We start from the raw sequence: 9,855 nt of genomic DNA, 5'->3' as shown, positions 1-9,855 counted from the left end.
TAGCTATAACACCTAATAAGAAGAATGGTAATAAAGCTAAACAAAATAGCTCCACCAATCACAGGCTCCAGTGAGTGGTTGAGACAGTGACCTGGTTGGTGGGTCTTGAACCTAACCCGTTGACAGGTGAATTAGTCTCGACCATAGACATGGCATCATTGCATCTGGCCCATTATAGCGTCTGTGAGAGCATAGGGAGCACCAATGAGGTCATCTCCATTTTGAAGTAGTCAATTTTCTTCTTCTACTTCTATGAGTTAGAAAACAAACTGAAAGGGTGCACACTGCCACCAGGAGTGTGTTGTTTGAACAGGTATAAAGCCAAAGTTAGCAATTTACTACCACCTGCAGTTATGGAATGTTTGCTCACGAGTATAATTCATTGGATGATCCCTACTGATGAGTTGGATGGAATTATGTGATCCTTCCTTAACCCATAGGAAGTCCCACCCAGCTAGGTACTTTAAAATGGTGATGGTCAGAATGGCCTTTTGGGTACTAGCATCCTCTCTCTCGGCCAGGTAACTTTCGAAGTTGGTGTTGGAAAGGTTGATCAAGACCATTGGTGGAGCCAGGAGGGCAGGCACTGCTCATTGGTGGAGCCAGGAAGACAAGCACCGCTCATATATAAATATCAATCTCTATATGTCTCTGGTACCAATGCCACAGTAAAGAAGAACAGAGAGGAAAAGATCCAATGGGACACATTCAGGCGTCTTAGTCGTTCTGCTGGTAACAATGTTTTAATGATTAACCCCTAAAAAACAACAGGAAATAGGAACACAGGATGTGATGTCAGAGTAAAATCTTTAGCTGCAGGCTCTGATTGGCCTAGTTCAAACTCTTTGGCATCATACGACCAATGAATTAAGTAATTTGTTGAATTTATATAAAAGTCTTAATGTGAAAAAAAACCTCAAGTAATACTAAATTAGCCAAAATCTCTCCTATTTTTTATCTTACAATAAAACTGTCGAAAGTTTCTACATTAACCCTAAAAATGATCTACAACTACACTGCTCAAAAAAATAAAGTGAACACTTAAACAACACAATGTAACTCCAAGTCAATCACACTTCTGTGAAATCAAACTGTCCACTTAGGAAGCAACACTGATTGACAATAAATGTCACATGCTGTTGTGCAAATGGAATAGACAACAGGTGGAAATTATAGGCAATTAGCAAGACACCCCCAATAAAGGAGTGGTTCTGCAGGTGGTGACCACAGACCACTTCTCAGTTCCTATGCTTCCTGGCTGATGTTTTGGTCACTTTTGAATGCTGGCGGTGCTTTCACTCTAGTGGTAGCATGAGACGGAGTCTACAACCCACACAAGTGGCTCAGGTAGTGCAGCTCATCCAGGATGCGAGCTGTGGCAAGAAGGTTTGCCGTGTCTGTCAGCGTAGTGTCCAGAGCATGGAGGCGCTACCAGGAGACAGGCCAGTACATCAGGAGGTGTGGAGGAGGCCGTAGGAGGGCAACAACCCAGCAGCAGGACCGCTACCTCCGCCTTTGTGCAAGGAGGAGCAGGAGGAGCACTGCCAGAGCCCTGCAAAATAACCTCCAGCAGGCCACAAATGTGCATGTGTCTGCTCAAACGGTCAGAAACAGACTCCATGAGGGTGGTATGAGGGTCCGACGTCCACAGGTGGGGGTTGTGCTTATATCCCAACCGAGCAGTACGTTTGGCATTTGCCAGAGAACAACAAGATCGGTGTGCAGCACTTCCTGCAAGAGGAAGGCATTGATGCTATGGACTGGTCCGCCCATTCCCCAGACCTGAATCCAATTGAGCACATCTGCGACATCATGTTTCGCTCCATCCACCAACGCCACGTTGCACCACAGACTGTCCAGGAGTTGGCGGATGCTTTAGTCCAGGTCTGGGAGGAGATCCCTCAGGAGACCATCCGCCACCTCATCAGGAGCATGCCCAGGCGTTGTAGGGAGGTCATACAGGCACGTAGAGGCCACACACACTACTGAGCCTCATTTTGACTTGTTTTAAGGACATTACATTACAATTTTGAGTGTGACTCCAAATCCAGACCTCCATGGGTTGATAAATTTGATTTCCATTGATCATTTTTGTGTGATTTTGTTGTCAGCACATTCAACTATGTAAAGAAAAAAGTATTTAATAAGAATATTTCATTCATTCAGGATGTGTTATTTTAGTGTTCCCTTTATTTTTTTGAGTGTATATTTACACACCAACGTTTTCCTACTGTACTAACCTACCTTTTCATTCTGTACAACACATTCAACCTCGTTAAAACACATCCACACACACACATGGCACACAGCGTAGAGACAAAGATTCAGGCACCACCTGGACGTAAATCTGCTGGGGTAATTTAGAGTGTTTCTGTGAGGCATCGTTCATAAACGTCCAATCAAACGCCCCAGTTCTTTTGTCCAATCAAATTCATCCTTGTCAAATGAAGTCGTTGAGCTCCGCATCCAGGGCAGCGGCCATCTCATCAGCCTCTGAGCTGCTTCCTTCCTCTTCCTCATTAGAATCCTTGGTGGACTCGTCCGCCGACTCCCCCTCTTCCTCCTCCTTGGCCTCAGCAAGCTTGCGCTTCTGTCCCCTGGAGAGAGAGGGAGAGAATGGTTGATGAGTAAAACCTTTTTGTCTTGACACTTACTGCTATTGACACAAACAGAATGATCTCCTAATATGATGTTACATCATGTGTATAGATCATACTGAAGGCAGGTCATTTAGGCATTACCAGAAAGAGCAATACAGCGAAACACAACAGCAACAATATTTGAGTAAACAACCAGACATGAAATCTGAACAGTATTACAGCCATGTGGGGGTCTTTGGTAACTATCACAACGCTATTCAGACAGAACAGGGGGTTACTGATGTACCAAATCTCCTACATCCCTATCCAACATGAAAAGGACTCACCACTATATTGAAGATTCATAATTTGCCTTGTTCCACACAAGACAGTAACAGTAACACCCAGTAACAGTAACACCCCTGAGAACAGTCTGATGTAATGAGAGAGTAGGACTCTTCTCTTCTCCACAGAGCTGCAGCAAGTCTTATTCTACTGGAGCTGTCTAGTTACTGCCGCTGTACCTCTATTCTCCCCCAGCCGACGCCATTCACAAAAGGCGGAGAAATACAGAGAGAGGAAGTCACAGACGGATCACACAGCGTGTGATACATCAGCCTGTCCTTTCTATTCCAGTTAAAGGAGAGCGACAGACACATACAGACAGAGCGAGAGACTGATGCAGCCCCAGCACCTCACATAGGAGCAACGTACACCCTGCCCAGACCAGCGAGACCCCCCCCCCCCCCCCCCCCCGAAGGACTAGCACCAAGAGAACCCATGGCAAGAGAGCCTACACCCAGACCACAGTGTCACCAGCCACGCCCCAACCAGCTGAGACCACCCCAAACAATCCCTGGCACACCCTATACAGCCACCCCCCCCCAGATTAGGCCTATGCCCCTTCTGGCCCCACGCCCCTGCATCAAGGACCTCAATATGACAGCAGGACATACGCCCAGGCCGTGAGCAGAGCAACAGGCCCAACCTCCACTAATACACTGCCCAAGCAATCCGTTATTATCCATTATTTTACCAGGTAAGTTGACTAAGAACACGTTCTCATTTGCAGCAACGACCTGGGGAATAGTTACAGGGGAGAGGAAGGGGATGAATGAGCCAATTGTAAACTGGGGATTATTAGGTGACCGTGATGGTTTGAGGGTCAGATTGGGAATTTAGCCAGGACACCGGGGTTAACACCCCTACTCTTTGGATAAGTGCCATGGGATCTTTTAATGACCTCAGAAAGTCAGCACCCTACACAGGGCAATGTCCCCAATCACTGCCCTGGGGCATTGGGATATTTTTTTTAGACCAGAGGAAAGAGTGCCTCCTACTGGCCTTCCTACACCACTTCCAGCAGCATCTGGTCTCCCATCCAGGGACTGACCAGGACCAACCCTGCTTAGCTTCAGAAGCAAGCCAGCAGTGGTATGCAGGGTGGTATGCTGCTGGCATCCTGCAACCCAAGAGCTATGTATTAGATTCTCAACATGCTCTGCTCACACCAACTGTAATAGTCGTGGCCTAAACCACACGAAAACAGCACTAGACACTATGGAACACAAAGCTTTTACTATCTCATCCTGGAATATACAAGGTCTGCCGATATCTGCCTTTGGCCTAAAGAACAGGAACCAAGACTTCAAAGAAATTGGAAATACAGACAGTGTCATCCTACAAGAAACATGGTATAGAGGAGAGAGTATTGCATCCCAAATATGCCCCCCTAGATACAACTAAGACAAAACAACCAAAAAAATGGTTCACAACTCATGCAGCTTTGTCGCACGCTGTGTCTGTACATAGTCAATGATAGGCTTCGAGGAGACTCCTATGGTAGGTACACCCACAGCTCTTCTCTTGGCAGTAGTACTGTAGATTACTTTATCACTGACAACCCAGAATCTCTCAGAGCATTCACAGTCAGCCCACTGACACCCTTATCAGATCACAATATAATCACAGTCTACTTGAACAGAGCAATACTCAATCATGAGGCATCCAAACCAAAGGAACTGAATAATATTAAGAAATGGTATAGATGGAAGGAAAGTAGTGTAAAAACCAACCAAAAAACAATTAGGCAACAAACTTCCTGGACAAAACATTTCACTGTAATAGTTGTAAACTTGGCAGTAGAAAGCCTAAACAGTATATTTGACCTTCCAGCATCCCTACCAAATCAAAATATGTCAAGCAGACAACCTAAGAAAATGTACAACAATGACAAATGGTTTGACAAAGAATGCAAAAACCTAAGAAAGAAATTGAGAAACCTATCCAAACAAAAACATAGAGACCCAAAAAACCTGAGTCTACGCCTTCATTATGGCGAATTACTACAATACAGAAATACAATACGGAAAAAGAAGGAACAGGACGTCAGAAATCAGCTCAAGGTAATTGAAGAATCCATAGAATCTAACCACTTCTGGGAAAATTGGAACACACTAAACAAACAACACAAAGAGTTATCTATCCAAAACGGAGATGTATGGGTAAACTACTTCTCCATTTTTTTTAGCTCTATAAAAAACATCAAAAACATATACATGATCAATTACAAATCTTGGAATCAGCTATTAAAGACTACCAGAACCCACTGGATTCTCCAATTACATTGAATGAACTACAGGACAAAATACAAACCCTCAACCCAAAAAGACCTCTGGTGTTGATGGTATTCTGTTCATGAAATGATAAAATATACAGACCACAAATTCCAATTGGCTATACTTAAACTCTTTAAAATAATCCTCAGCTCTGGCATCTTCCCCAATATTTGGAACCAATGATTGATAATCCCAATCCACAAAAGTTGAGACAAATTTGACCCCAATAATTACCCTGGGATATGCATCAACAGCAACCTTGGAAAAATCCTCTGCATTATCATTAACAGCAGACTTGTACATTTCCTCAGTGAAAACAATGTACTGAGCTCATATCAAATTGGCTTTTTACCAAATTACCGTATAACAGACCACGTCTTCACCCTGCACACCCTGAGAAACAAACAAACGCAAAGTCTTCCCATGCTTTGTTGACTTCAAAAAAGCTTTTGAATCAATTTGGCATGAGTGTTTGCTATACAAATTGATGGAAAGTGGTGTTGGGGGAAAAACATCCGACATTATAAAATCCATGTACACAAACAACAAGTGTGCGGTTGAAATGGACAAAAAACACATTTATTTCCACAGGGCCGTGGGGTGAGACAGGGATGCAGCTTAAGCCCCACCCTCTTCAACATATATATAAACAAATTGGCGAGGGCACTAGAACAGGCTGCAGGACCCGGACTCACCCTACTAGAATCTGAAGTCAAATGTCTGCTGTTTGCTGATGATCTGGTGCTTCTGACCCAACCAAGGAGGGCCTACAGCAGCACCTAGATCTTCTGCACAGATTGTCAGACCTGGGACCTGACAGCAAATAAAAATAATAGTGTTCCAAAAAAGGTCCAGCTGCCAGGACCACAAATACAAATTCCATCTAGACACCACTGCCCTAGAGCACACACAAAAATATTCATACCTCGGCCTAAACATCAGCACCACAGGTAACTTCCACAAATCTGTGAAATATCTTAGAGACAGGGCAAGAAGGGCCTTCTATGCCATCAAAAGGAACATAACATTTGACATACCAATTAGAATCTGGCTAAAAATACTTCAATCAGTTATAGAACCCGTTACCCTATAATGGTTAAGAGGTCTGGGGTCCGCTCACCAACCAAACATTCACAAAATGGGAAAAATATCCTCTGTGTACAACGTAAAACTCCAAATATGCATGTAGAGCAGAATTAGGCCGATACCCTCTAATTATCAAAATCCAGAAAAGATCTGTTAAATTCTACAACTGCCTAAAAGGAAGTGATTCCCAAACCTTCCATAAAGCCAACACCTACAGAGAGATGAACCTGGAGAAGAGTACCCTAAAGCAAGCTGGTCCTGGGGCTCTGTTCACAAACAAACACCACAGAGCTCCAGGACAACAACCCAATTCGACCCAAACAAATGAGAAAACCAAAATATAATTACTTGACACATTGGAAAAAATGAACAAAAAAACTGAGCAAACTAGAATGCTATTTGGCCCAAAACAGAGAGTACACAGTGGCAGAATACCGGACCCCTGTGACTGACCCAAAACAATGTACAGAGTCAGTGAGCATAGCCTTGTAATTGAGAAAGATTGCCGTAGGCAGACCTGGCTCTCAAGAGAAGACAGGCTGTGCGTACACTGCCCACAAAATGAGGTGGAAACTGAGCTGCATTTCACAACCTCCTAACAAATATATGATATATTAGAGACACATATTTCCTTCAGATTACACAGACCCACAAAGAATTCAAAAACAATTCCAATTTTGATAAACTCACATATCTATTGGGTGAAATACCACAGTGTGCATCACAGCAGCAAGATTTGTGACCTGTTGCCAAAAGAAAAAGGCCAACCAGTGTAAATGTGAACTATTTGCACATTGTTACAACACTGTATATAGACAGTTTGTTTATTTCACTTTTGTTTATCCCTTTCACTTGCTTTGGCAATGTTAAAATAGGTTCCCCATGCCAATAAAGCCCCTTGAATTGAATTGAGGGAGGTGAAACCAAATGGAGAGAGGATAGGACATGTATTCAAGAGACCAAGGGACTCCCCCCAGGGGGGTGAAGGGTTAAACATGCCCACCTCTCCCCTCCTCCACCCCTGGCTCTGTGACATCTCCCCTCTCCCCCCAGTGACACCTCCGCAGCAGCGGGCTCGTTAGCATGATGCTAATGAGGCAGGTAGGGGAGCGTGTACAGTAGGATTACATCACACACACACACACCTCCACAGAGAGAGAAGGGGGCTTTCTCATTAGTGGTCTTCTGTCAGTTTGTCCCCCTAACCCTCTCACCAACCCCCCCCCCACAGAGCAGCAACACTCTTGATTAGTGTGTTCATTAAAACTAGAACCGCCGAAGGCCGACGCCCCCGTTTGATTTTGTGGTGCACCATATGAACCACAAGTGGTGGCGCTTATGTTCACGGCAAATCATTTGACCACACGCCTTGTGGGTTGACAAAACTCTTTTCCTTTGAATTCATCAACAAAAAATATGTTACTGGACTTTATTACTTACTTGTGGTTGGGTAGGTTACTTTCTAAATATAATCTGTCCAAAATTGTAATCAGTAAGGTAACTTTTGGATTACCTAAACTCAATAATGTAATCTGATTACCTTCTCCCCTTTAAGAGGCATTAGAAAACGACAAAAAGGATCCATCAAACATTTGACTTGTGGTCAGACACGCTCAGGTGGAACAAATTTCAATTCATCCTGCTACCAGCCACTTTTACCCCTGTTAACAACCCCTCCAGTACCGCTGCACACTGGAATAAAAGTACAGGCACTGACCTACCTGTATATAAGACCTGTATATAACTGCTCCTTTTCTCTTCCCTCACACTGCACAGGTTTTATTTCTTATCTATATTACTACCTTTATTGCGGATTATCGGGAAAGAGCTCACAAGTTACGCATTTCAACTGTACTGCTTTTACACCTGCTGTATCCTGTGCATGAGACAAATCTGGAAACGAGAAACTTCAAAAGAAACGGCTGGACTGTATTACTTACTACTACTACTACTCTAGAACTAATCTAATCTACCATGATTCTTTTTTAGAATCAAATGTATGACATTGTGGTGTTTTCAATGAGTTTCAGGCCTGTAGAGTAGGCAAATACCAAACCTGTCCGTAGCCTACATGTATCAACAAATCACTTTTGTACGGTCCCGTTTTACTTAATGTGCATCTTATGGAGACTTCCTAAAGCAATCATATATGCTTCATAAGCACTACATAAGCACTACATAAATGAGCCACAAATCTATAAAACATAGATGTTATGTCACACAGTTATGACACATTATGAATCTTTAGAGCATGATATATGGTGATTTGTAAAGCATCTAAGTAGTGCTAATGAAGCCCATAAGATGCTCTTCAAATGAAGCGGTAATGACTCTTCTTTCTATATCGTTTCAATGATATATTTCCACAAACGTTTCTTCATGCAATTCATGTTTTATATTTGTGTGTTTTGAATTATTTATCAAGCATTGGTGCTTATGTTTACCGCAAATCATTTGACCGTTCACGCTTGCAGGTTGATATCCTTTTACCTTTGTGAAATGATCTGTAGGCTCCTGGGAAGCCCAGCGGTTCTACTGTTAAAGGTCAGAGGTCATCTAACTTTAGTTTAGGAAAAACTCCTAAAATGGCAGCCCAGGTCTAGTACAGTAGCCTGCTGTGTGAAAAGTTACTGTCTCTCTAAACTGAACCTTCAGGTGTCGCCCTAACTATGGAATAGTCTTGTCATGCTTGCAACTGAATGACCTACTGGCATCAGGCTGTTTGGTTTGTAAACATAGAGCACCTATTAGGAGGTAATAGCAAGGTCATGTAGTGGCTAAGAGCAGAGTTGAATTATATCTAGTATTGTATTTGTGTTATCACAGCAGTTACATTGCGTTTTATTATGGTTGTCTTATCAAAACAGGACCATCTCAGCAGGCTGTCATCTGAGAAGTGGAGTTATCAAACTGATCTCATTAGTGAAGGCTGGCTGCTGACAGCGAAGACTGTGTGTGTGTTTATCTGTGTGTGTGTGTGTTTATCTGTGTGTGTGTGTGTGTGTGTTTATTTGTGTGTGTGTGTGTGTGTGTTTATCTGTGTTTATGTGTGTGTGTGTGTGTATATTTATTTGTGTGTGTTTATCTGCGTTTATGTGTGTGTTTATGTGTGTGTGTGTAACAGCTCTACATTAATAGTCAGACTCAGGGGCGGCTGTGTGTGTGTATTTATTTGTGTGTGTAACAGCTCTACATTAATAGTCAGACTCAGGGGGAGGCTGTGTGTGTGTGTGTAACAGCTCTACATTAATAGTCAGACTCAGGGGGAGGCTGTGTGTGTGTGTGTGTAACAGCTCTACATTAATAGTCAGACTCAGGGGGAGGCTGTGTGTGTGTGTAACAGCTCTACATTAATAGTCAGACTCAGGGGGAGGCTGTGTGTGTGTAACAGCTCTACATTAATAGTCAGACTCAGGGGGAGGCTGTGTGTGTGTGAGTGTAACAGCTCTATATTAATAGTCAGACTCAGGGGGAGGCTGTGTGTGTGTAACAGCTCTACATTAATAGTCAGACTCAGGGGGAGGCTGTGTGTGTGTAACAGCTCTACATTAATAGTCAGACTCAGGGGGAGG

The 9,855-nt window shown here is 43.3% G+C and overlaps 1 protein-coding gene across 1 annotated transcript in view; it reads right to left on the bottom strand.

The window, feature by feature from the left end:
- Positions 1-727: 727 nt before the first annotated feature.
- LOC110488200 (RNA polymerase II subunit A C-terminal domain phosphatase) overlaps positions 728-9,855 on the bottom strand; it is a 142,788-nt gene continuing 133,660 nt past the window's right edge. The window contains exon 13 of the mRNA XM_021560310.3: positions 728-2,597. Within this exon, the coding sequence (XP_021415985.2) occupies positions 2,441-2,597 (157 nt within the window). The 3' untranslated portion in view covers positions 728-2,440. The remainder of the gene's footprint in view (positions 2,598-9,855) is intronic.

The sequence above is a fragment of the Oncorhynchus mykiss genome, chromosome 30 (genome assembly GCF_057628025.1).
Source record: "Oncorhynchus mykiss isolate SJ-2025 chromosome 30, ASM5762802v1, whole genome shotgun sequence".
NCBI classification, from domain to species: Eukaryota; Metazoa; Chordata; class Actinopteri; order Salmoniformes; family Salmonidae; genus Oncorhynchus; species Oncorhynchus mykiss.
Note: the sequence above shows the minus strand (reverse complement) of the source record. Positions and strands in the feature narration are given on the sequence as shown.